The following is a 27,254-nucleotide window of genomic DNA, read 5'->3' on the forward strand; positions in this document are numbered from 1 at the left end:
TATTGATATTTACCATGTAAAAAGGTTACTTTGATTTTGATTGCTTGAGTATAAAAGTTCGGAGAGAACATGTCCGTCCTTCGGATTGAGTTTACGAGTCGCTAGCTATACGAGCGAGTCGCTATCTAGCTAGCTAGCTATACGATAACAACATGACACACTGCGTGTGTTTGCACTGTGCATGCATGCATCATGCATGCACCCACAACGTACTGTGTACGTATGTGTACAGAGACCATACACACAAGCGAGCTGTGCGCGTGGGAAATCCCTGGCAACATGAATATTCATTCCAAAATATGCAAAATATGCCAAGACCGTGTAAGACCTTTGACCTACATCTTTGGGTGTCACCGGCTAAAAAATGGCGTCTCACATCGACAAGAATTTCCCAGTTGCCGGTTTATTGCCAAAGAATGAGACTGGTGCTACCGCTTTCCTCACCAAATATCCAGAGTATGATGGAAGAGGGGTAACAATCGCAATTTTGGATACCGGAGTCGATCCAGGCGCACCGGGTCTTCAGGTATGTATTGGTCGTCAGGGTTGTTAATTCGCTTTCCTAGCCTCATCACTCGTAGTCCCACATATTGCATGAAGCAACAGGAATCTAGGATTCGGACATCCACGGCCACGATCGGCATCCGGCATCATGCATCATCACGGGTGTCACACAACCGTCGTAAAATTGTGGAAGATGTTATTTAGATTCTGTAAACTCTCTGTCTTACCTGACCTGACAATAATCTGAATTGACTAAACTAACTCAATTGTAACTGGTCAGTTTGAGTTGCTAGTTTGTAAATTGAGACCATGGCTAAGTGAACTCACGACTCGGACGAGCTCACTTTTTTGAAGTTGAAAGATATTTCCACAACATAACAACATTCTGGAGTGGATTATAGGATTTCTAACTGTTAGTGTTAGATTCTTCTAATTTTTAGATCACTCTAATGGTTAGTTAGATAGAATTGTAATTTCACAAAACCAAAATTACATAATAATATTCGTGCCTTTAAATGTAAAATATGAACAACTTTATATTTTCAAAGTCAATACTGAGAGCTGTCAGTAGACACTTCTAATGTTAGTTCTAGTATTTCTACTGTAAAAGTGGAAATTTTCGTGGTGTTGAAATTTTTGCGCAATTCGCACAACCAGTAACTAGCGCGAAAACAAAAGCACGCGAATATTTTTGTTTGCCATATGTTCCAGTAGTTGATGTCTTGATTCTGCGGAATTATAAAAAAACATGCGAAACTCTTCTTACCTGGCCGAGTGCGAAAATTAGTCGCGCAAAACTATCTACTTTTTTTACAGTAAGTTTAGACCAAATTAGTAAATAGTAGCTGTAAATTTGAATTATCTGTGTAGCTTACAATAGTTACATAGTTTTATTAAATGTTTTATTATCATAATTGTGATTTGATTCTAATGAAAAATATGAAAAAAAAATTATTAATCAGCCTCCATTCTGCCTCCTTGAGCACCCAATCAGGCATTCTTATGTGAAGCTGCTGTCATCCTCGTTCATTGTAATTTGCCATGAATTTTGAAAGCTGCCTTATTCCTTATTCAAATCACTATAAATTCTGTAACTCTGCACCAAGTATAACCAATTTATAGGTGCTCAATTGCAAAAGTCTGAAAGTCTTTCGGAATACTCTTGTTAGTTTTGTGTTGGTTTGCAGGATTCTTAAATTGAACACTTTATAGGGAAACTATCCTTCCCTTCTCAATTTTAGATATAGGTATGTTTTGTTAATTCTCATTTTGACTTTGGATTATCTTGCATCGACAGACGACGACTGAAGGTCTTCCTAAAGTAGTGGACATCATCGATGCTACCGGCAGCGGTGACGTGATAACCTCAACGGTTGTAGAAGTGAGAGATGGAGAGATAAATGGTCTGACAGGCAGAAAACTGAAGGTAAAATGCGATATCCCACAAAATCAACCACTGTCTGTGAAAGCTCTGCAGACTGTAGGCTCATTTTGTCTTTGAGGTCAACACCGTGTTAGGCGTAATCACTGTATCACTCTTGTATTTGTCTGACTTTAGAAATTTGATTTTTATGCCTCCGCAACGAAGTGGCCGGAGGCATTATGTTTTCGGGTCGTCCGTCCGTCCGTCCGTCCCGTTTTGTTTTTGTCGATATCTCAAGAACCGTGTGGTGGTTTTACATCAAACTTGGTATGAGGGTATATCCTTGGGGGATAATACTTTGTGTGGATTTTAGGGTCACAGGGTCAAAGGTCAAAGGTCACAGGTTATTTTGTGAAAAAAAAAATTGAAATTTCATGTTTTTCTCCATATCTCGCAAATGGTTCAAGGTATCTTCATGGAACGTAGTATATATGCTTGTACTGATGGGCAGTGATTATCTAGGGAAGTTGGGGTCGTGGGTCAAAGGTCAGGGGGTCAAAGGTCAAGGTCAACTCCTCAAAATATCACTACTTTCCTTAGAATGCAATATGCCTGAAGGTTTTTTTTTTTTTAATACTTGATGTATGGCATGTATTACCCAATATATATTTTTGGGGAAGTTTCTTGCCAAAAGGTCAAAGGTCAAAGGTCAAAGGTCAAGTGAAAGTGCTAAATTGCACTTTTTCCTCCATATCTCGAAAGTAACTCCAGGTATCATCATGAAACTTACATATTTATGCATGTTCAACCTAACAGTGATTCTCTTTGGAACTGTGAGGTCAAAGGTCAAAGGCCAGGTTTAGATAATGCTATTTTCCCATTTGATACTGAAATTATACTTTTCCTCAATACCTTGAAAATTACTCAATGCATAAACTTATAAAAGGGTCAAAAGTCAAGTAAAAATCATCAGTTCCCCAAATACCTGCACTCTGACATTTTAATCATTCATCCAATTGAACCTAGTTCTAGGAAAGTGAACATTCAGCACATTTGTGTCAAACCTGTCCTTTTAATATTTTGCCAGTTGTGTGAAACTGTCATCACACATTGTCAAGACATTGTACTATAGACCTATTAGGAGAACCATGCATTATGGCGGAGGCATATCAGTAGCCGTAGCGATATGTCTAGTTGTTGTTGTTTCTTGGGGGGTTTAGATTTAGTGATGTCATCATGTGGTTTGAGGCTTAATGTTTTGATAAAATATTTGCATTAAATAGAAATTGTACTGTGGATTTAATTCTAGTATCATTAGCCTTGTCTTTGTTATTATAGTGTTCTTTTCAGGTCACAGGCTCTTTTCAGAAATTTAACTCGAATGTTCTACTAAATTAGTGTTGTTTGCATTTATGTGTTTTTACAATGTATATGATTTTTATTTTTGTATGACTTTATGGTAGAACACATGTCACAGAAGTTTTGTACATCTGCATTTTTCTGTGCATTCAGATCCCCTCATCTTGGCAGAATCCTAGTGGGAAGTATCACATCGGTGTGAAAAATGCATATGAACTTTATCCAAAAGGGCTCAAGGAAAGAGTTCAGGTAAGATTCTCCTACTAAGGACAATTTTCATGTTCCAGACACTTTGATAAAAGTGATACATGTAGTACAAAAAACAAACAAAAAAATCTGTTACAGATTTTTTTGTGTGTGTGTTTTTTTTTTTAAGTTTCATAAGTAGTATACTCCATGGACACTGATTTCTTTTTTTCTGTTCCCTTTCCAGTTAATTTTCTATCCAGTCTCTACATAAGTATTTGTTTGCTTGTTTGTTTTTTGAAGCAGATTGAATTGTGAAATATTGACACATATTGATATTTAAATTGAAATGTAATAATGAAGGCATGGAAAAAAATCACCTCTATTTGACACATGCATTAATACCACAGACTACTAATTCTAGGCAAGTCATGTAGTAATGTCTGCAGAAGAAACTTAAGTGTCCTGTTACTCACTCTTGTATTTATTTTTCTATTGTCAATGGTTGCTTTACAGAGAGACAGAAAAGAGAAGCTGTGGGACACCTACCACAAACCGGCTATCGCCGAGGCAACGCGTCAGCTGGAAGCGTTTGACTCCGCCCACCCGAATGTCAGCAAGCAGGAGGACAAGCTAGAACGAGACAACCTGGTTGCCCTTCTGGAAGTCCTGAACAGTGCTGACAAGAAGTATTCCGACCCCGGGCCGGTCTACGACTGCGTGGTCTTCCATGATGGCCAGACTTGGAGGTAGAAATGTCTTGATCAAACAAACAAACTAATTAGCTAACTAACGAAGGAACTAACTAACTAACTAACTGACTAACTAACTAACTAACTAACTAACTAACTAACTAACTAACTAACTAACTAACTAACTAACTAACTAACCAACCAACTAACCAACTAACTAACTAACTAACTAACTAACTAAAACCAGCAAACACATTTGAGAAGTTGCATGTGGTCACTATAGAACTCATTATTTCCCTTTCACTTTGATAACAAAGCACAAAATTGTTCACATTGTTTTCACTGTCCATTGTTCATTGAGACCCTTACATGTTTCTTCTCTGATCATTGTTTGAAATTGTATTCTGGTTTTAGTTAATTTTCATTATTTACGCTATGTACAATGTGTAAAATTTGTATTGTGGAAGCAAACTTCTCACACCTCATATTTTGATGCTGAGGCAGGGCAAAATGGTATGCTGTAGGTATACGTGTGATTCAAATAACCAATATAGTACTCCATTATGAAGCACTTTGCGCACCACAATAATGGGGAAGAAACGTTCTATAGAAGAGAAAAACACAGCAACAAGTTATTAGGTAAGGTTTCATAATTTTTACCAAAGTTTACATATTGAAAGGAAAGCCACATTCACTTGTACAGACACTCACTGAGGTATTGTTGCCAATTTGCACAATTACATTTCACTTCCCCCCCCCCTTTTGTTTCCTTCCATCCATCTGCTCATGGTTACAGAGCTGCCGTTGACACCTCCACCACCGGTGACCTGGCCTCCTGCACTCTGATGGCTAGCTACAAGGAAGAGAAGCAGTATGATACCCTCAGTACACTGGGTGAGTAGACTGTGATCTAGAATTCATCAGGGACTATTATTCAGTATTGATGAATGGCATCTTTACTGTCAAGAACTAACGAGACTTGAGTTTAGCTGTGGTTTAGGTTCTCCAAATAAATGTCTGAGTGAGTTCGCTCAGTTGTGGGACATGAACTCCCATCTTGACTTTCATGTACAATGTCTGGAAATTTTGTTTATGTGATTACTTTCCCTGCCTGTTTGTCATTGTACCTCAGACGAAGATTCTGCTAGGATCGAAAGCTCGGGCCCCGTTTGACTCCATTCATGTTTTTATTAAAACAAATGTTGAAATGTCAAACTGCTTGAATCCTCTCAGATATGTTGAATTACTCCCTCAACATCTACGATGATGGGAACGTCCTGAGCATAGTGACAAACTCTGGCTCGCACGGTACCCATGTCGCCGGCATTGCGGCGGCCCACTTCCCAGACAACCCCGAGAAGAACGGTGTGGCTCCAGGGGCGCAGATTGTGGCCGTGAAGATCGGCGACTCTCGTCTCGGCTCCATGGAAACGGGGAGTGCGTTGGTCAGAGCGGTGAGTCGAACATCGCACTGTCAAACTGGAAAGATTTGTGCGAGAAACAGCAACTCTTATGAATTCATGTTCTGTGCATGCTTTGGTCACAAAAGAATCCCTTCACAATCGCAAAGCTTTGCCAGAGACTTGCCCTATATAGCAACAACTGACGAATGTGAGGATAAATTTCTGTTTAAGAAAATGGGAGGCAACAGGTGAATAAAAATGTTTCATTACTAGCCTTAAGGAAAAAATATCCATGAATGTTAGTGTGTTACTGAAATGACAGTCTATTGATTGTTAGTGCTCATGCAAATGTTATTGATGTTACATTTTTTTTCAGGTCCACTCTCAGTTTGCTATTAGTAATACTGTATATTCTTGTGGATAAAATCACATCTTGCCAAACTTTCTGGTTTTAAGCATATTAATATAGCAGTAAGATTGGCATGTTACAGTAACAGTCATTTTCTTTCTTTTTCCTTTTTCTTTTTGTGCAGATGATAGCTGTGATAGATCACAGGGTAGATTTGGTCAACTTCAGTTATGGTGAGGCAGCACACTGGCCTAACGGAGGGTAAGCTCAGTTAGTAGTGCTTTGGGTTATGGGTTCAAATCCCAGGCTAGTTCTTCGTGTTTGTGTAAATACAAATTGAATGTGCAATTGTGCTTATAGAGAGCAAAAGTGATGAAGATATTGTCTTTGTAGCTAGTGTTCAGGAGACTCATGAATTACTGTAAGAGTGGACAATTCTTGCACATTTCCCAAGACCAGAAACTAGCGCAAAGGTAAAAGCACACAAATATTTTTGCTTGTACAGTACTCTCCGCATAATAGGGTAGGCTCGGGCAGAGCATTTCTTACCCGATTAAGCGGAGTACCCGATTAACAGAAGAACACTTCTAATTCACAATTGACACACGCAATGTGTATGTACATGCATCGTACACTGCACCAAAAACCTACACCGTATGCTTAACACGCGTGCTTGCACGGCACATTATACTCAGTACATACCTTATTCTTGCTCAGTTACAAGCAATAATTTACACTCGTTTTATGGACAAATATGTCTTCAGAAAATTTTGTCATTTGACTATAGACTTCTCGCTAACACGCAGGCGTTTTCCGAAATGCACACGTCTCTTTGCGTGCACTAGTCACGTAGAACATCGGGTTACTTTTCGAGAAGTGACTGGGGAAAATGACAATTATGGTGCTGGTGCATGGCCTGATTTTCGTCGCAAACTTCTCGTATTGTGAATGTTGTTGTGGTGCAAAGGAGGAGCGCAAGTGTGTTCAACTCCTGTCTGTCTATGCAATTGTGAGCGCCAGCTACATGTGTAATGTTCGTTTACGTGTGGCAATATGTCGGTACTGGTACATGTGTTTTCATGTGTAAATCGCTCCCAAAATGATCGGTCTTCATTGCAAATTAAGCAGAGAATGCGATTAGTCGTGAAAATTTTGACATTCATGATTTCTTGTAGTGTTATACAATTGTATCTGCGATAAAATGTGGGTAGAAATAAGATTAGAAGAAAACTATTTACCCGTTTATGCGGAGAGGCAACCCGATTATCAGGTAATTTTAATGTGCATTGGAACTGATTTTGATATTACTACCCAATTAAACGGAGTACCCGTTTAAGCGATACCCGATCACACGGAGAGTACTGTAATATGTACCACTGTGTAATGTCTTGATTCCGCTAAATAGAATAAAAAACACGCCAAATTCATGTGACTCGACCGAGCACGAAAAATTACTCACACAAGAACATCCATTTACTTACACTAGAGAGAAGGAAAATGTGAAGTATAAGGCATTTATTTGAATATTTGTTCCAGCTTTACTGTGTCACTGTACGGTGGGGGGGGGGGGGGGGGGGGGAGGGATGGGATGGGGTCTTAATACATACTTCTCAGAGCCTCCCCAAATAATCTTTTTAATACTTGAATTCCTCTGGCATCACAATTTTCAAATGTAGTGTGCTGTCTCATTTAAATCAAATGATCTGACATTCCCTGTTATATCTGATTAACTAAAATGTGCAATTTATACCATAATGGCGTATTTGACCTGTGAATCCCTTCTTACTCTCCCGATCCCTCGACCAGCCGTGTGTGTGAAATCATCTCAGAAGCGGTTAACAACCACAACATCATTTTCGTCTCCTCGGCGGGGAACAATGGACCTGCGCTGTCCACAGTCGGGTGTCCTGGTGGCACAACTTCAAGTATTATAGGTAAGTTTGTAACATGGCAAAAGATATTGTTGCTGTTGTTGTTGTTTGTTTGTTTGTTTGTTTGTTTTTTTGGTTGTTTTTTTTTTGGGGGGGGGTAATGGATCCCACAAAAATAATGATTTGAATCTTATGTTTCTCTCATGTTGCCATATTCATTCTGTATTATATATTCTATGTAATATATCGTGGATATTGGTTAATGTCTATACCAGAAAAACAGTAGATTTTGCTTGATTTATATAAACCAGTCAGTGAGTATATTTCATTGAGCTGATAATGAGATGGGTCACCATGACCACTGGTGTGAAGGTATTCTTTTACTTTGTAAACTCTCTTGTTCATTCCGAAGACTTTCGCAATGTGCAGTATAGTATCAAATCATCCAATTTTCGAATTTCTCCATGAACTCGATGAAGATGTCTGATAAGGGTACATTGCTGTGACATCTGGTATTGATCTAATGACAGTTTGAAAATATATTCTACTGTGTGAAATGTACACAAATGGGAAGATGTATGCCCTTTCATACTAAGCAAATTTCATTTGGTGCACCCACATAGACATGCAAAATCTTGTAATATGAAAGGTCTTGTCACTAGCTGCAGTGGCAGAATCTTGGTTTTGAAGTTTTGTTTTTTTGTTGTTTTTTTTTTGTGGGCATATCCAAGTAATCTGAAGAAAAATAGTAGAAATATTATTATAAAACATACGACATATATTTAGATATTCTTTTTTGCCACATATTTGTAATTATGAATCAGTTCAAGTCAGCATGCATTTGCATTGCATAGTCCCTTTAAAGGGACTGTCTAGTACTGGTTGAGGTGGGGATTCATCTTTTGAACATTCCTAAGTGAGATAATGAGAAACCTCTTATGAAATATGAAAGAGCATGTAATTTTAAGAAGGATTCAATGTTTATTTGATGAAAATTGGTTTTCAAATGGCTGAGATATCCAAAAAAGTGATAATATTAAAAGGCGACAGGCCATGCCTTTTATTAGGATCTCTTTGTTTCACCTTGTTTTTGGATATCTAAGCCATTTCAAAACCGATTTTCATCAAATAAACTTTTGATACCCCTTAGCATTGCATGCTCTTTGACATCTCATAGAGTGGTTTCTGAATATCTCACAAAACGTTAAAAGCTAAATCCTCTCCTCAACCAGAAATGTACACACCCTCTAAAATGACAAAGTCTGTTCTCTCTCTTCATCCCGGTGTGAAGGTGTGGGTGCCTACGTGTCACCTGAAATGTCAGCAGCTGAATACTCACTCAGGGAGAAGCTTCCAGGGATGCCATACACGTGGTCGTCACGGGGACCGACGTAAGTTTCCATTCTCCTTCGTCACGAAGATGACGATGATTACTGTAACAATGATGATGATGAGGATGATTTTTGTAACAATGATAAGGATGTTGATGATGGCACTGATTGTAATTTTGGTGATGATGATAACGATGATTATTGTAACAACAGTGATGATGATGATGTTGATAACAGTGATAGTGATTTTGGTGATGGTGATGATGGTGTTGATAGTGGCAGTGGTGATAACGTTGCCATCAAAAGACAATGACAATACTGATAATGTTGGTGATAATTATGGTATTGATGACATCAGTGTAAGCAGACGTATACCCACATGTGTCAGTTACATGCTGTGTTTCCTGATAAGACACCATGTGTATACCCCAGTGATTTACTCTTTTGCTGTGCAAATTGATAAAAAGCGTGTCAACATCTCAAAATATGTAACATGTCATTGTGTGTGGTTCTTGCGAAGAATAGGAGCAAATGCAAATTGGATTTCCTTCTGTTATATTGCATATGTAGTTATCTGTAACATCAGTTTTAAGAGATGATGATAGTGGTGATGTTTTAGTAGACAACTCAAGCCAAAATAAATGTGCTGGACTGAAGATTCTGTTGAATACTGTTCCATTTTGCTGGAATACACTGAAATTCTAATAATGCAAGTGACTTAATATCTGTCCAAATTTTCATATACTGGTACAATATCAGACCTTCAGTATAAGCCAGTTCGGGGTTCCACTTTGAGCATGAGCAGAAAAAGGTCATCTGTACCAGCAGAGCATGTTGGTTTTTTATTCACTGAGATAAGCATATGTGATGTAATGATTATTCAAGTGATCATTATGACTGGTGCTTGCCAGCACATCCACCTGACAGCAAAAGTGGTATTTGACAGTATCAATAGAAAAAGATTGTTAATACATTCAATGCAAAATAATGAAATGGATGCTTTCCAAAGTGCTAATTGATGAACCATTCTGGTCACCTGGTCTACGCAAGTTCATTCTTTGTTTGAACATGACTGATGAATTCCATAAATTGTTATGTCGGGTAAGCTGAAATACCTTCTCTCGCTTGAAAACTCGTGGAGTGCCTAATCAACTGAGAAAGAAGAAAGGTCATTTGTACCGATGTGCCCATGAGTTAACCCCGAACTGGCTTATAGAGATTGAGTTGAATGTTCATTTTTTTTTTTTTTTTGGGGGGGGGGGGGTGGGGTTCAGCATGTAGGATCTTTAACATCATAAAACCTGTAGCATCAAATTGTATGTTAAATTCAATCTGCACCTTTTCATGCATTTTTTTTTTCAAAGATATGTGTGGTATACTTTTCTAAGGCATTGCATTGACTGTTTCTTTCTACATCTTTCAGGGTTGATGGCGCTCTAGGTGTAAGCATCAGTGCTCCAGGGGGCGCTATAACATCCGTACCGAATTGGACATTACGAGGGTCCCAGCTCATGAATGGAACGTCCATGTCCTCGCCGAATGCCTGCGGTAGTATAGGTGAGTGATAGGTTGCTCATTGGCATTTGAAATTAGGGTGGGGGGTGGGGGGGAGGCCTTTTTGGCCCCCCTTCAGATCTCAGTCGTGGATCGCACGATCCTCACGAAAGTTTGCACTAAGGTAGAGGCCAACGTAATCTACAGGACTGTATAGTTAGATTTTTCAAATTTTAATTTATGTATTTTATATTAATTTATGCTAATTTATTCAAAAATATTTTGTTTGCCTATAAATATAAAAATAAAGCTCCAAGACTTCTAATTTTTGGTGAACATATTCTTTTCAATATCCTCAACAGTAATTCTGAAGCAAAAATTCGGCCTCATAATGATTTCTTATGCATTTTATTGTTTATTGAATTTCTTATGTATTTCTTTGTTTTTACTCTTTTTTTTTTAGCATCACGCGTTGCGGAATAATAACGCGAAACGTCGAGGGAGGGGGGGGGCCAAAATGGCCCCCCTCCCCTGGTGGGAATAGGGTTAAACTGGAGATTCTCTTGCCTGGATCCCCAAGCAAACTGGAGACTGATCGCACAAAAATGTGCACAATAGTATGAGCGCAAAGGGCACAATACAAGTGTGATACACAGTGTCCCTTCGCAGGGTCCATGGGCCCTCTGTTGGGTCCTGGAGGCTCCAGTGTTGCAGATACTCTTTGGTGCTATCTTAGCCGTATTTTTGAACATAGTACTATGTCAAGTAAAATTGGACAGGCGAAAGTTGAATTTAAGGTAGGAGAAAAGCATCTTGCACAGCTAGAGTGAGAGAAATTGAACCTCAAGTGGAGGAGCAGGAGATTTTGTGAAAATGGCCACAAAACAGGAGAGTTAGCATCTCTGTACATATGGGTACAATGCTTGATCCTCACCTCAGATACCAATACATCAGAGACAGTAATGTGTCTCTCCCAGTTTCAGTAGCAATGCAGGCTAATGATGTTTCCATCATATTCTTGTCTCTGCTCATCGATGTGTAACAAGACATTAATCAGTGACTGATATTTCAGATACTGTCAAACATACTCAGTAGAGCCAGGCAAAGGATAAGCAGAAATGATCACTATGGACAGGTGGCCACTAATGACAGGTTACGATTATAACAGGCTCCAGCACTTTTGAAAAGAAAAGAAAAGAAAAACTAGAGAAGCACTCTGAGAGTGCAGACCTCCGCCAAGCATGCAAATCATTTTCACCACTGATCTTGTTCTTCCGTAGAGATATCAGTGATTTCCACCCATACGTACTGCATTGTGTGCTGAAAGTTGCCTGATTTCCCAATATAGAAGCCTTTGTTACGTCATAAACCCTCAGCTGCACGGCGCGCCTCACCCCAGCAGAAACTAGAGCAAGCACTTTAGTGCGCGCAGGCAAACCTCAAATACGCACAGCCTGAACTCCCAAGTTCACTGACCCTACCTGCCAAAATGTCAAAAATCCTTCATAAATTCCCCAATAATTCTCGGATCACTGCCAACTAACTAACTAACTAACGAACTAACTAACGAACAAACCAACGGTAACGAAAACATAACCTCCTCCCTTGGCGGAGGTAACAACAGAATACTAACTTCACCTGTGGAGGAACACTGCACATCAATATAATTAGCACAAGTGAGCAACCAAGATGAAAATGAGTGTGTTTTGTAAACAACCATATTGGTTTTACAAGGACCCTTCTGAGTTTAGGTCCTGTTTGATTTGAATTTCCTTTCTTTTCTTCCTTTTTTTGTGCTAGTGTTGGTACTTTCCATGAGTCTCTCTGCTCATTTATTGCTGTCTCATACATCTGGCTTAATGCAATTGTTCAGATGAATAGTATTCTCAAGTTGTCAGGTATATCTCTCTTACCATCAAAGAGCACCTTTATCACTGTACTCTTTTTATTTGGGGGGGGGGGAATGGGGGATGTTGCTCTCGTCCGTTTAATAACTACTCGGCTCACTATTCATCTGTGCCATGTACTCAACTGATATCTCCTATGCATGTATTGCTCATCTCAGGTTTGATTCTGTCGGGGCTGAAAAAGCTGTCCATACCGTACACACCTCACAGCATACGTAGGGCCGTGGAGAACACGGCACAGGTCCTTGACAACGTGGAGCACTTCTCGCAGGGATATGGTTTAGTCCAGGTGAGTTTGTCCTTCGCTGTAAATGCCACCAAACCCGGACTCGTATGTTTAGGAAGCAAGAAACCCTCACTCACGTGTTCATATCTGATATTTTTGTGGTAGAGCAGAGAAGAATGGAAATGGACGTTCCTTGCATTGCGCATTTGTTTTTTAGTGAGTTATCAAGGCAAATTTTAGACATTTGAGTATAAGCATGCCTTATTCATGTATAAATGTGTAATAGTTTTGTGATATGAGTACATAAATATTCAGATGCAACTGCAAACACCGGCAAAATATTATATTGTGAGCCCTTTTTCTTTGATTGTATTACTCCTTTCATTGAACATTCCTGAAAAACTTTGAAATTTCAGTCAACTTTGTGTCAAATGTTCTAGCAATTGAAACCATCAACAAATACTAATCGTAATCAGCAAAGTTTATTTCCATGTTGTTTGAAATTACATTACTTACAAAAATGAAATTAATAGTTTGTTGGAACCTTATAATCTGTGTCTTTCTGCTTTTTTTAATAACTGTAATTTCAAACTCTTAACAAGGTTGTGATTGCTCGTAGTGGAAATCTTACATCACAGTATTATAAAAGCTACATCGTCATATCAGTTTGATTGTAACATACATAATGGTAAATTCCTACATTCTTACGTAAGGAGTGTGGATTTACCTATTCATTTGCTTCATATCAAAGTCATATCAAATGAAAGTGCATGGACGTCGTACTTTGTGTTGCACACACACATAGGTCATCAAAGCATTTGAATACTGTCTGGAATATTTAAGATGTATCTAGCGTGATTCGTTTGCTTTGGATCAAAGTAATATTAAATGACTTTGCTATTGTACACACAGAGGTCATCAAGACATTTGAATACCTTTAGAAATATGCAAGATGTATGGAGCAGTATTCATTTGCTTCATATCAAAGTAATATTATATGACTTTGTGTTGTACACACACACTACACACACACACACACACACTTAATTTGTCAAGACATTTAAATACCTTCAGAAATGTTCAAGATGTGTGTAGTAGTATTCATACCACTAGATACATTGTACATATTCAAGATGTATCTAGCAGTATTCATTTGCTTTTGATCAAAATGATATTAAATGACTTTGTGTTGTACACATGCAGGTTGTCAAGGCATTCGAATACCTTCAGGAATATTCAAGATGCGTGACGCGCAACGTCAAATTCAACATATCGTTTGAGGGTGGGCGGGGCATCTACCTCAGGGAGACGTCTATTCTCAACAAGACGAGGGAGTGCAATGTGTCCATTGAGCCGGAGTTTGTGGAAACGGCAGGTGAGTTTGGGATGGAGGAAGAAGATGGGGAATGCATCGATTCACATCAGCGCAGAAACTAGGCGTACATGTGGAGAGCGCAGATAATCACTGTAGCAGATATAGACAGATCGTACCTGTCGCCATTTTAGGCTTTCAAAAATTGTGAGGGAATGCTAATCAGTCAGTTGTGTCTGAATAGTAAAGTACTGCCCATATTATGTGTAATGCAAGAAAGCACTGTGGTGTGGTAAGTTTCAGCCCACAGGGTTGACTTGCATTATATTGACTATGAGCACTACCCCTACTTCCAGTGTGATATATTGTATTTCAAAGTTATGACGATCAAGAAGCTGTGCAGAAATAAAAGGTACCTTCAGTTGAAATAAAGACACCTCAGAAATGATTAAGCTTGTGAGGTCGACTAATATCGCAGGAGAACGTCATGGACTTTATACTGTAAAATTGAAATGGCTTTTTACGCTGTTGAGCATTGTGACATTGCAACAAAGATTTTGATACTGTGATAGCATATCACATTGACTGTAACAAACATGGTGCGGCAAATTGCCCCAAAATCTCTGAATTCGGTAAAACCAGAAACATTCGGGGCTTGAATCTTTTGCAAATTGGAGACAACTGCTTTTTATTCGCAGCATGAAACTTTTGCAAATCGCTGCTGGCATTCAATGTGTTTTGTAGACAAAACACTTTCGTGTGCATTCTAATTTAACAAATCTTGGCTCCTCGTGAAATTTGCAAAAGCTTCATGCATTAAAAAATTTCTCGTTTTACTGTATAGTCACTGTAAGACTATTAAAGTCTGATGTTATGGAATATCATATCCAGTAGTATTTTAGTATGAAGTGAGACTCTTCTGCAAATGCCATTTGTTTTGTTTGTCACAGACCCGCAAGAAAAGATAGCATTCAGTCTCCACGTGGCGCTGGTCGTGGAGGCCCCCTGGGTGCAGGCGCCCTCACACCTTGTCATCATGAACACGTCGAGGTCGATATCGCTGAAGGTCGACCCCAGGGGTCTACCAGAAGGGGCTCACTACACTGAGGTACGGTTACCTGCCTGTGACCCCATAGGAACATGTTGTTGTAATCATTCTTTTTAAAGTGAGCTACAATTTTATGCTGTATATGCTATTTTTTTTGTGTATATTCATAATGTATTTCCTGCTCCTTGTAAGTCAGTGGGAAATGGTTATGATGAGGAAGAAAGGAATCATGTCATGGAGATAGTAATGGCTTGAAATGAATGTTTTTTGACTACCAAACAATCAATACCATACAATTATGATTATCAGTCACATGTCTTCATGAGAAAATATATGCTTTTGCCTAGTCTGGAGTTTTATTTTTGGCAATTCCTCGCAAGTTACCGCAAAATCATATTTGCAGATGAAAGTATTCATCAGGATAGAACCTGTGAAATTTCATTTTAGATTGCATGCTGTATTTGTAATGAGAAAAGTTAAACTCCTCTAATATTCTGTGCTCTCCTTCCTTCAATGTGTCTGAGATATCAGGTGGGGGTTTCATAAAGCTGTTCTTAAAGTTACGAATGACTCAAGAACGACTGGGGATCAGTTCTCGTGCTGAATTATTTAATTTCTGCTAAGTATAGCACACACAAACTTATCACCAGTCGTTTTTAAGTCGTTCGTACCTTTACAAACAGCTTTATGAAACAGGGCCCAGGAGTATATATCTGTAGGAGACACTAATGATAAGCTCACTGTATTGTTTCATAATGATGCAATATTTATTACGGAAGTGATATAGATGAAAGGTACCCAAAGTACTTTAAAAAAGAAAAATTAGATGTGCCTTGCTTACTCATTAGAATTAGGGAAGCAGTATGGTGTCGAATTTAAAGCATATTTTTCAGAAGCCAGTTGTCCAATTATGAAGAAGATTTTCAAGAATATGGGCTGAAAAGAACCAATATTACCAATACTGGTGGTAAATCATGTCATTTGTCTTTGAATCAAACGTCTGTGTCCCGACTGTGTCCAGGTGTGTGGGTACGACGTCAACGAACCGGGCAAGGGTCCCCTGTTCAGAATACCCGTCACCGTCCTCAAGCCGCGCTCTCTGGAGGGCGAAATCGACGTGGAGTGGAGCGATGTGGAATTCAAGTCGGGCCAAGTGAAGCGCCATTTCGTCAAGGTGCCAGAGGGCTCAACATGGGCAGGTAGGGCAAAAACAAAAAAAAAAAACCATTGAAGGAGGATTTTTGTAGAATTTGTCATTGTTGCTGGTTTCCGTCAGGCGTTTGGTGCAGTTTCTCTGTCAATTTTTGCAAAATTTGTTATTTTCCTGTCCCTGTCAAGAACGTTGATAAGAAATAGTACTGCCACCATATTGTCCATTAAGTGGCAAGACCTTGTATCCAAGTTGGCATAATGTAATCTCAAACAATGTTTTTACATAATTTCACATCAGCATTGATCTCATTTTGTGAAAGTGTTGCAAAAACAAATCAGATTTTTTGTTTTCTTGAAAATTCATGATATTGAGGTAAAAAGTCTTGTCATCCCAGGGATCATATGTGTCATTGTTGCCTGCAGTAATTATAGAATTAGATAGATTATACTGCCAAATATATTGCAGTTAGTAGAACTTTCGCATTATGAGTTCACTCTGCTTCTGCTAAATCATCCCTACGTATACTTCCGACCCCAAACAGAGGTCAGCATCATGTTGCTAGAGAAGGAGCAGTCCTCGAGGTTCGTCCTCCACGCCGTCCAGCTCCAGCCGCAGACGGCCTACCGCAACAACGAGTTCTACAAGTTCCTGGCCCTGCAGGAGCAGTGCGAGGTCCAGCACTCCTTCGCCGTCCACCCGGGCCAGACCATGGAGTTCACTGTGGCCAAGTGGTGGGCCAGCCTGGGCAGGTCAAAGGTCAAGTACAGCCTGTCCTTCCACGGCCTGACGCCAAGCGAGAAGACAGTTGAGATGGTAGGTCCGCTCAACCCCTCCTGCCCCAGAACCTTGGCACCAGTGTCGTAGACCTTGAGAGTATCAATGAAAGTATCTGATATGTTGACTACATCATTGGTCTGTTGACTCATGTTTGTGAAGAGGAAATGCTGCTTTATATGTGAAAGTGTATTAGAGGAAAGAGAATTATTGAGTAGATAAATCAATCAAGCAATCAATCAATTGGTGAGTGGATGAAAAATAGATGAATATGAGACTGAATGAATCAACATATCAATGAATTTCATGGTTGAGCCTAATGGGATAGACAACAGTGATTGATTATTTGTGTTAGCATTAGCTTTTCAGTGTAGCATGCCTGAGTTGCACACCATTATTCCCCTTGAGTCCGTAGGTATTTGAACATAAGCAAAAAAAATTCACCAAATTGCCATGTGCCCTGCCTGGTCTAGTATCGATGGAAAGGCATGCAATATATATTTCCACTTTATTTTAATAAAGCTGAGCTGTGTGTTCAAAGGCCATGCAGCATTGTTATTTGTAAAACAGCCTGACTTCATTCATGTACGGTGAAGTCAAGAAGACAGAAGACAAAAGTTTCTACTGAAATCATTGGTTCATTGCAATCAGCAGTGTCTTGCTATCCGTCATCCATGTTCGCAAGCAAACTCTACTCAAAGGAGACTCTATGTATAAGATTTCGTGCGAGAGTCCATAGGCTGAACGAATTCCGTGAAAACTCTTCGCCTGTTTCTAGTGATTTAGAAGTCTACATCCCTATATATGCAAAGAAACAGGAGAGGGATTCTGAACCTCATCAGTAAACCATGTTAACGTGTACCATCTGTCTGTGTGTCACCATGTGTATGATACGCTTAGAATGTTAACATGCCATGTGCCAATGTGCTAATCGCAGCACTGCTACTCACTGACCATTTCAGTCCAGTTCAGTTCATATCTCACACTGCTTGCACTAGCTGCCAGAAGGGGGCGCTATTACATGTACTTTCAACACATACAGCATCATATGATACATCTGCTCTCCCCTTTTTTTTCCACTGACAGCATGCTGCAAATGGTGTGAGGAAACTCTTTGTCAAGTCCAATCTCAGGGTGGAAGAGCTCAGTCCCTCCATTTCCATCAAGAATTGTGTCCAACCCCTCAGGTAAATGGAACAGGCCATGCAGCTTCTTGTGCTTGTTATAGTTTGATTGGTATTCTGGACTCTACAGGCTACTAGTATTCTCAGAATCAGTCCCTGTTACCTGTTATCACAGTGATCTGGTCAGGTGTTGACAGACATTGAATGAAAACAACTGTGTTGTAAATATGCACACATTATCTAGAGCTTTGCCATTATCTATTTAGAAATGCATCAATTATCATATTGATGTCTTTTATGGTGTCAGTGCACATTTGAATGATAGGACATCAGTAATGTATACCAAAACAAATACACTTTCAGCTGAGAATCAGAAAAATTGACCAGAGATGATGATGTTGTTTTAGAATTTTTCGTCTCTCAATATTTCATTCGCAGATCAAAGATGTAGGACATACATTTGCTACATCATCACTGTTATGTTTTCTTGTGTTTAGTTTAGTTTAGTTTGTTTTTTTTTAATACAGTATAGTTCTACTTGTAATACATCAGAAAACACAGTGAATCTGATTATGTCTCTTTGTATTTGCTGATTTGAGAAACAGCAAGTAGAGCTTCCCATCGTAGGTGTACTTCCTATGGATGTTTGCACTTTATTTGCTGTGAATTTTGAATTTGTCTGAGGGCATCCCATTCTTGCAAACTTAGATGTACTGAGGTGCTTCATTTCACCAAAGAATATCAGATTGGGTTTGGATGGAGAGGAAAGAGTTCAGTGGAGAAGTGTGATTCTCAGATTATGATGAATCATCTTCTTTGATTTTGAAGTTATGTTGTATATATGGTTGATTGTTGTGCTTTTATAATAGCGTTTAATTTCATGTAAGTTTTAATGATTGTTTCCCTCCTTGCAGGCCAAATGACTGCGAGTTCCGTCCACTGGGTTCCAGAGATGTGCTACCAAAGGGCAGACAGATCTATGAGCTCATCCTTACGTACAATTTCCACCAGGTACTGGACGGTTTAAAAGTGTTTACTGAAGAGGACTATGCAGAGAGACTAAGCACTGTTAAACTCTGTGTCATATAAAGGCATTTTTACCTTCTCCTCCGCATGGAGAATCAGTGTTGTACAGGCAACTGTAATTATAGCAAAGTCCTTCGGACTGGCCAATTTTTTTTTTTTTTTTGGTATTGTTATGCCTCCGCCATGAAGTGTTGCCAGAGGCATTATTATATACACTCTATAACAAATTTCATTATGGCTGAACAAATCAAGTATGTAAGGATATATGCAGATAATAATTTTAGTACCTAGATATTTTATTTGTTGAAACAAACTTTACTTATAACTTTGTTCGCATTTTAGTTTTTTTTCTGGACCATATTTTTTGAGGGGACAGGTGTTGCTTTCACCAGGTTTTTTCTTGGATACTTCTGCACTGGACGCCCTTTTCTCCCTTTTGTATGAAACTGCACCACCTAACTCTCTTATATTTCAATCACTTTTTGAATGGGTTCGGATGGTCCAATTTCACCAATTTCAACAAGTTATAATTATATCATTTTAAAGCTGGGAACTCACTCTTTCAAACTGTGTAAAAATGTGGGAATTCACTTTGGCCTACTCTTTGTGGGATTTGAGCCGGGCAGACACAAATATGATTTGGAGCTCTTTTTCTGTGTGCTTGACAGAGCAAGACATCAGAAATCACTCCCAACTGTCCACTCCTGAGTGATCTGCTCTACGAGTCGGAGTACGAGAGCCAACTCTGGATGCTGTTTGACGGCAACAAGCGCTACATGGGCTCGGGCGACGCCTACCCTCACCAGGTGAGCACGTCTGACATCTGACGGAGTCACCCTTTTTTAGCCAAAGCATCATGGAGTTTCCTCCAGCACAATGAGATTCGCTTTATTTTGAACAACAGCTTCATTGTGATCCTCAATCCCATATCATTGTAAAGACGCTTGGAATTGGCTCATATTTGTTACGAATTGCTAATAATGTTGGGATATATTTGTATTTCATGATATTAATGTATTTGGAAAGAAGACAGCAGTGCAGATTTTGGGGTTGTCTCTTGTAAATTCAAGGTGCTAACATGTTGGTGGAGGAAGTGTCACGCTGTAAATTTGTGCAATCTTATTCTGCTAATTTTTTAAATCAAAGTAGTTATGTAGATTTTGATCACGAAAGTGTTTCTCACAACAAAATCAAGTTGTTGAGCCCTCTAAATTTTCACTGCTGGTAAATTATGTAATGACTCGTCTGTGCTGTATTTCACATATGTAATAGATTCTGTTGTTATCAATACTTTTTGAAGTCAATCTTTAGCTGAAAAATTGTTGCTAAATAGGACTTTTAAAAAACAAAGGACCTGTGTCTGTTATCCCCTTTCTTGTAATTCATCCCCTCCCTCTTTACTCTTCTCATTCCTCCTCCATCCATACCTTCCTCCTCCCTCTTGCCCCACTCTCTTCCTAAACCTTCCACCTCCTATCCACCCATTCCCTCTCAACCTCCGTTCCCTGTCTCCTCCCTCCTTTTTCATTTATCCTCCCTTCCCCTTCTCTGTCTTCCCCTCTCTCTTCCCATTCCCTCTTTCCCTCCTGCCTTCTCGTACCTCTCCTCTCCTTCATTCCCCATCTCTTTTCCCTCCTGTATCCTCTCTCTTCCCCGCTCCTCACCTCTCACCCTCCTCCTCCTCCTCCTCCTCCTCCTCATCCTGCCCGTCATCCTCTCCCTCCTCCTACCCGTCCTCCTCTCCTTCCTCCTCCTCTTCCCTCTCTCCCTCTCTTCCTCCTCCTCTTCATCTACTTCTTTCTCTTCCCTTCCCTCAACCTCCTCCATCAATTTCCTTCCCCTCCTTCTCTTCCTCCTCCTCCTCCTCTTCCTTCTCTTCCTCCTCCTGTTTCTCACCCTCCTCCTCTCCCTCTACCTCCTCTTCTCCTCCCACACCCTCCATCCCTCTCCTTCTCCTCCTCTTCCTCCTCTATATCCTTCTCCTCCTCCCCCTCCTCCCCCCCCCTCTTCCCCAACCCCTTGTGACTCCAGTACACATTAAAGCTAGACAAGGGGGACTACACGCTGAGGCTCCAGGTCCGCCACGAACGCAAGGAGATGCTGGACAAACTACGAGACATGGTGCTCCTCATCGACCAGAAACTCTCCTCCAGTCTCTCTGTGGACGTCTACCAGACAGTGAACGGCGCCCTCGCCGGCAAGGCCAAGTTTGGCTCCACGGTGACGGTGTCCCGGGGCGGCTGCGTGCCCATCTTCATCCCGCCCATCCCGGACGACAAGCTCCCCAAGGGGGCCAGCCTGGGCCAAATCCTGACGGGCACGGTCACCTTCGCCAAGAGTGAGCTTGGCAAAAAAGTGAGTGATGCATTGTATTCATTCATTAACGTATAGGTGTCTGTGCAAAGATTTGTTTCACAAACACTTTCCCCCTCTGCGGAATTTTTCAAAATGAGGTTGCAAATTATGCAGGAATTTTTGACCTTGCATTCATCAAATTCCACACTTCTCAATTTTCATACTTCAAATTTGGTATGCATCCAAACCTTGAAATTCTTGAGAGTATTGTATCAACCTGTCATTTCCCTCTGAGAATTGATTTATTTTGTACAGGGAATTCTTTGTTTTGTTTTACATTTTTTAATACTTGAATCAAATGTCAACATAGCTGTAGCAAAGCAGACATCTTAGGGATGAAAAATCATTACAATCGAAAGCAAAAAATAGGAAAGCTAACGTCAGAAAAATGATCATGGACATGTTTTGTCAGCAAACCATTGAATTTGTGTGAGAAGACATTCACTTTTAGTCTTTGACATTCCAATGTATCAGTTTAGAATGATGTGACAGTTCAGGGTATATTAAATCACTTAAAAGCAGAGGTGTGAGGAGGAAAAGCCCTCGTCTGCAGGACGGAGACAATTTCATTGTTTGAGAGAGAGCCTGTTTCATTATCCCTGAAAGAAGAATCCATCGTAATTTACATAACCACTGGAGCGTTCTCCCGACAAACAGTAATTTGTTGCTCTGCGTGTTAGATCCATATCCTTCCAATGCTCCCAAGAAATTCATGGTGCCCTGTGATTTCATCCAAATGATATTTTGACAGACCAAATTGTTGTTTAGGGGTAACGTGTGTCAGGTCTGACTAAGAAGGTGCACGTATGCAGTGGTCTGTAATTCTGACCATGATGCAGGCCAACTGAACCAATCACTCATCCTGGCTTGTAGCCAGTTTCTTGCGATCAGCTAGAGAAATCTAATAACCACATGGTAAATTTATACAAAATGTGACTTTATGGGTCTCATGACACTGGGAAAGCGCTCATACAACTCACATATATATCATTTCAGATCTGACAAGTTTGAGTCATGGTTCAAATATCTTCATTCCGTTTACAATTAAGGAGCACTCTTCAGATGTACCCAGTCAGATCTTAACAAAAATATAGTATCCCTTTGCTCGAGTGGACATTTGGGCATTTAGGCATTTGGGCATTTGGGCAAGGACTCCATGTTTAGCATGTTTTTCACCGGCAAGTGTCCATTCATTCTACTTGCCCAAAAGTGAGTTTTCAGTTGCCCTTGGCAAGTGGGAAGAAGGTCAGAAAGTTTCATCGTCAAAGTGATCCTTGAGGAAGATTTCACTGTGCCATCACAAGTTTTTCTCATGAGTGGAAGGGAAATTTTTGCTTCAGCGTTTTCATATTTGAGTATGTTGAATATATGTGACATTGAGTAAAGCAATGGAGATAGTTTTATTTTGGTCTGTCTTTGGCACTGTTAGCCACATAAAGAGAGTACAACTTTTGAAAGAACCTTCATTCGTAGGAGATTTTATCTGCAAAGAGAGTAAACCATGTAAAATTTGATGCCTAATCTGTAGCAGATGAATCCATAACACTGTAACTTGGCAGCTCATCTTGACAATATCAAAGTTCATTTTGCAAAAAAAAATTGGACATTTGCAGTAACTCTTGGATGAACCACCTGTGACTTTGTGAAATGTCTGTCAACTGTCTGGTTTGATGTACAGTTCTTGTTTGCTGTACATGGTTCTCTTGTCAAGTGATGTGTAACTGTGCACAGCTCATGACAAATGCCTTCTGAATATCTGTATGTGTGTAGCTTACCTGGTACAAGGTCCCCCAAACTTGTCAGAGCAATTTTCCTTAAGCCCGAAAAATAAATGCTTGCACCTTATATACGGAATGTGTGTTTGAGTGTGCGTGTTTAAGTGTGTGTGTATGTGTGCGTGTGTGTGTGTGTGTGTGTTGTATGTTTGTGTATGAGATAGTGTGTTACCGTCTGTTGTTGCTGTTGTTGTTTAACTGATCGGGTCGTCACCCCTAACAGCGTGTGGTTATTGTACCTTCTTTAACTGATATGATCATTCTCATCAACACTATGAACAACAAAAATGTTTTCTCACCGCTGTCTTATTATTTCCCCTATATCCTTCACTTCCATTTGTTTGATGTCCTGTCAAAAATTTCAATGGAAGTGAGGAAAGCTACTGTAGGCCAGGAGTATGTGCACGACTATGATGTTTAGGCAATCTTGTGTAATCAGTGACAGTGGCAGCATTAATATGCACCTGTTTTCTTCAGATATGAGCAAGTGCAGAAATGATGGTACTTGGTAGTTTGCACTGAAACTGTATCAGAAAATTGCCATTTCGCCATTTTGGAAAGCTTGGTGTGCACTTGATAGTGAATTGCCCATAAATATTTTTCCAGAGATTGGGCAGGAGATTAAAATAAGGAAGACCAGGAAGATGTTGTCATGGAAAACATGACTTAAGCTGGAGTAGATTCCACTTGTGATTCTTTGAAGAGTTTGTTTTCTTTTGCCATTTTCATGCTGAAGTGAATCTTTATTATTTCCACACTGGGTTTTATTCATAAAGGAAAGATCAAACAACATTTGATGTGGGTGTAAAGCACTTTCATTCATCCAGAATAGCTCTGATGCAAACAGTTGTGTGTTACTATAAAGGAGGAACTGTATCATTGACTAAGAATCACATTTCGGCATTAGTGGCCATTTATTTTCAAATTACGCTATGTTTTAATGACTGCTAGAGTAATTCTCGTGTGGAAAATTATATTAAAGGAAGAAGTGGAGTTCTTTCTCAATGTGTTGCCATTTGGTGGTGTTTGTTTTTCAAGCCGTCTGTGGGTCCCTGCCAAGTTGGTGTTGATGTCCCCGTCCTCTCAGCTGTTTCATGTTTCTGCACCATTGTTACCTCAGCAAATACTAGCTTCCTTTGAGAGCAGACTTTCACATGTGATGTGATAGCAAAAAAAAAAGTTAACAAAATGTAATGCTGCTAGCAATTTTTCTTCCTGATTTTGCCCCAAGGAGAACATTCTAGACATTATATCAACAAACTGAGAATTTCCTGTGTTAAAACAATTTCATAATGACATTGATTGTCTGTATGAAAGATACTTGATGTCAAATGTTTTATCGGTGCTTTGGTAGAGTTATAGTTAAGACTTTTTCCCCATAGATACAGTGGAAATTTAGATAGATTGATATTTCATTTTCCAGTTGATGTCTTATTCACTACTCAAACCATAGCATACATCAGAGTAATTGCAGATGACAATACATATCGATTAAAGTAGGTTGATATTTGGCTTGGTAAATCATGCATTAATGTTTTTATTGCCTATATGTGAACTTGTAATGGAAAGGAATGTAAGAGAATAAATCAAAATATAAGTATAGATAGATAGATGTAATTTATTCCTGTAGTTTGTTTTGGAAAAGATTATGTCTACATGATACTGAATCTGTCCTCTCTTTTTTGATCTTTGGTAAAAGTGGCAATCACAGAGCTGCCAAGTTTTTCTTAGTCTGCAAGAGGCTTCCTGAAAACCTAAGAATCTCTTCATATCCAGATAAGAGAATTCAAACGTCTCATTGATTCGCGAGACTTACATATAGTTTTGCTCATGAGACTCCTACAACACACATTACACTCTTCTCCCTGATTAGCTGTTTGGAATCTGTGATCTCCCTGATTTTGATAGCTGAATGTTGGCAACCCTACAATCAGAATTCGCAAACTGTTGAATAACTCCTTTCATTGTAGCTCAAACTAACAATATCTTTTGTAGAGATGTCAATAAGCAGTCATGACAAATGAGATACCAGGTAAATGAAACTTTCTTACTTTAAAGGCCATAACTGTCAATGACATTTACCCAAGGTATTTATTCTGTCTTTGTTTGATGTATGTTCTGCTGTATCTGTTGATACTTTGTGTTAATTCGTGAATGCAGGCTCCTGATAAATGTGACTGCATTCAGTGACTTTGTAATATATTTCTTCCTTTTTTGTTGTTGTGATAAGCCAGCAGAAATGTGTGTTGAGAGGGATGGAATATATTGAAATGGGTTTGACATACCACAAGAACATTCTTTCATTTTGATTTCAATATGATATACCATGTAGCACGGTGGTCCTTTTGTCCTTATGTTAACCCTATTTTCTCTCTCTTTGTCACTTCTATATATGTACCATATATATTTGTATATCTCTCCACTTCTTTTCTCTTTCTCTTTCAATTTTCTCTATATCTATTTTCTTCTCACTCTTACTCCCACTTTTTTTTCCTAGTCTATCTTGTATTCCTTCTATCCTGTCCATTTGTCTATTTGTCAATATGTCTAATTGTCTCTCGATATCCCTATCTCTCTCTCTCCTGCTAAATATTCTCTCATATTCTCTTCTGCTATATATTCTCTTCTGCTATATATTCTCTCCTGCTATATATTCTCTCCTGCTATATATTCTCTTCTGCTATATATTCTCTTCTGCTATATATTCTCTCCTGCTATATATTCTCTTCTGCTATATATTCTCTCCTGCTATATATTCTCTTCTGCTATATATTCTCTTCTGCTATATATTCTCTTCTGCTATATATTCTCTCCTGCTATATATTCTCTATCTTGTTCTGCTCATCTATTCCTGCACTGTTGTCCATCCTGTTGAGCTATGCATCCAAATCGCTTGCTCTGTTTGCTCATTAATCAATTCAGGTATATCCACCTGTCCAGTTGACTCTATCCTGTGCGTCTTTGTTATGTCTACTTTCTTTGGTTCTAAAAATCATCCAATCTTTTGGTCTGTACTGCATGAGAATGCATAGGGCTCAGAATATATAGCTACAAATTTTGTTTGTTTGTTTTTTCCATGGGACTAATTAGATTTTGCAGGTCAAACGGAAAACTTTGAAACATTTTATCCATTAGAAAAAGATATAACATTATGGTTGTGAGATCAACCAAATGCTGTATTGTAATCATTCAAGAACTCTTGGACTATGTTGCAAAATTTTGTAAGGATTTCTTGGTGTTTCTGGACATAGGTCAGCCATCTACATGTGTATTTTGCATTAGCATTGAGCTGATCTGCATGTCTACAAATTAGCCTGAGCCTTGTGCTGTGTATACACTAGATGCTTTAGACAGTTCAAAACATTGACTACTCAAAAACTTTATTTGAGTTCCTTTTTTTTGGGGGGGGGGGGGAGGGGGGGAGAATTAAGCTACCTACAGTCCGTTTCTACTAGGAATATTGAATTATGCTGTCTCTCTGTGAAATGCAGATACAGTATATGCAGGAGAAAGAATAAGTTCACCTGCTGGAGTGTGAGTGTGGGTCCTCGATTTTTGCATGACTCGAGTATCGCACTTGTGATACATGAATATTTTACTGCTCTCTGATATGCTATTCTGATTCTTTAAGTGATAAAGTCACCAAGTACAACTGTATGTCATGAATTGGAATGAAGCAGTCTATTTGATGAATGATATACCCCTTAAACAGCTCTTCTTCTTCTTTTTTTTTGTGTGGTAACTATTAAGGAATGGCTAACATGTGTTTTTCTAACACATCTATCATATTTGTTACATAACCTTACAAATATGATGTACAAACATGTCTATGTATAAAATGGCTAACCACATATCGAATGGCAAGTAATTTAGCCTTGCAGACTACATTGTGTTGGAATGTTTGTGCATGGATTCATGATATATCTGATAGATATACTTTTGCCATATATTGTGCCTTGCGGTTACATGTTTGTTCTACCCCCATTCCCCCTTTGACCTTTG

The 27,254-nt window shown here is 39.2% G+C and overlaps 1 protein-coding gene across 1 annotated transcript in view; it reads left to right on the forward strand.

Moving 5' to 3' along the window:
• The first annotated feature begins 363 nt into the window (after positions 1–363).
• The window catches only part of LOC139744764 (tripeptidyl-peptidase 2-like), a 46,494-nt gene continuing 19,603 nt past the window's right edge, over positions 364–27,254 (forward strand). Inside the window, exons 1-19 of the mRNA XM_071655186.1 lie at positions 364–526; positions 1,802–1,930; positions 3,380–3,475; positions 3,929–4,161; positions 4,901–4,998; positions 5,338–5,558; positions 6,041–6,117; positions 7,663–7,790; positions 9,019–9,118; positions 10,482–10,615; positions 12,618–12,748; positions 13,889–14,060; positions 14,948–15,105; positions 16,067–16,244; positions 16,740–17,011; positions 18,059–18,159; positions 19,011–19,107; positions 19,791–19,928; positions 21,154–21,477. Coding sequence (XP_071511287.1) covers positions 365–526; positions 1,802–1,930; positions 3,380–3,475; positions 3,929–4,161; positions 4,901–4,998; positions 5,338–5,558; positions 6,041–6,117; positions 7,663–7,790; positions 9,019–9,118; positions 10,482–10,615; positions 12,618–12,748; positions 13,889–14,060; positions 14,948–15,105; positions 16,067–16,244; positions 16,740–17,011; positions 18,059–18,159; positions 19,011–19,107; positions 19,791–19,928; positions 21,154–21,477 — 2,949 coding nt within the window. The 5' untranslated portion in view covers position 364. The remainder of the gene's footprint in view (positions 527–1,801; positions 1,931–3,379; positions 3,476–3,928; positions 4,162–4,900; positions 4,999–5,337; positions 5,559–6,040; positions 6,118–7,662; positions 7,791–9,018; positions 9,119–10,481; positions 10,616–12,617; positions 12,749–13,888; positions 14,061–14,947; positions 15,106–16,066; positions 16,245–16,739; positions 17,012–18,058; positions 18,160–19,010; positions 19,108–19,790; positions 19,929–21,153; positions 21,478–27,254) is intronic.

The sequence above is a fragment of the Diadema antillarum genome, unplaced genomic scaffold, assembly GCF_040938485.1.
Source record: "Diadema antillarum isolate AM-2024a unplaced genomic scaffold, OU_Dant_1.0 seq00001208_RagTag, whole genome shotgun sequence".
NCBI lineage: Eukaryota > Metazoa > Echinodermata > Echinoidea > Diadematoida > Diadematidae > Diadema > Diadema antillarum.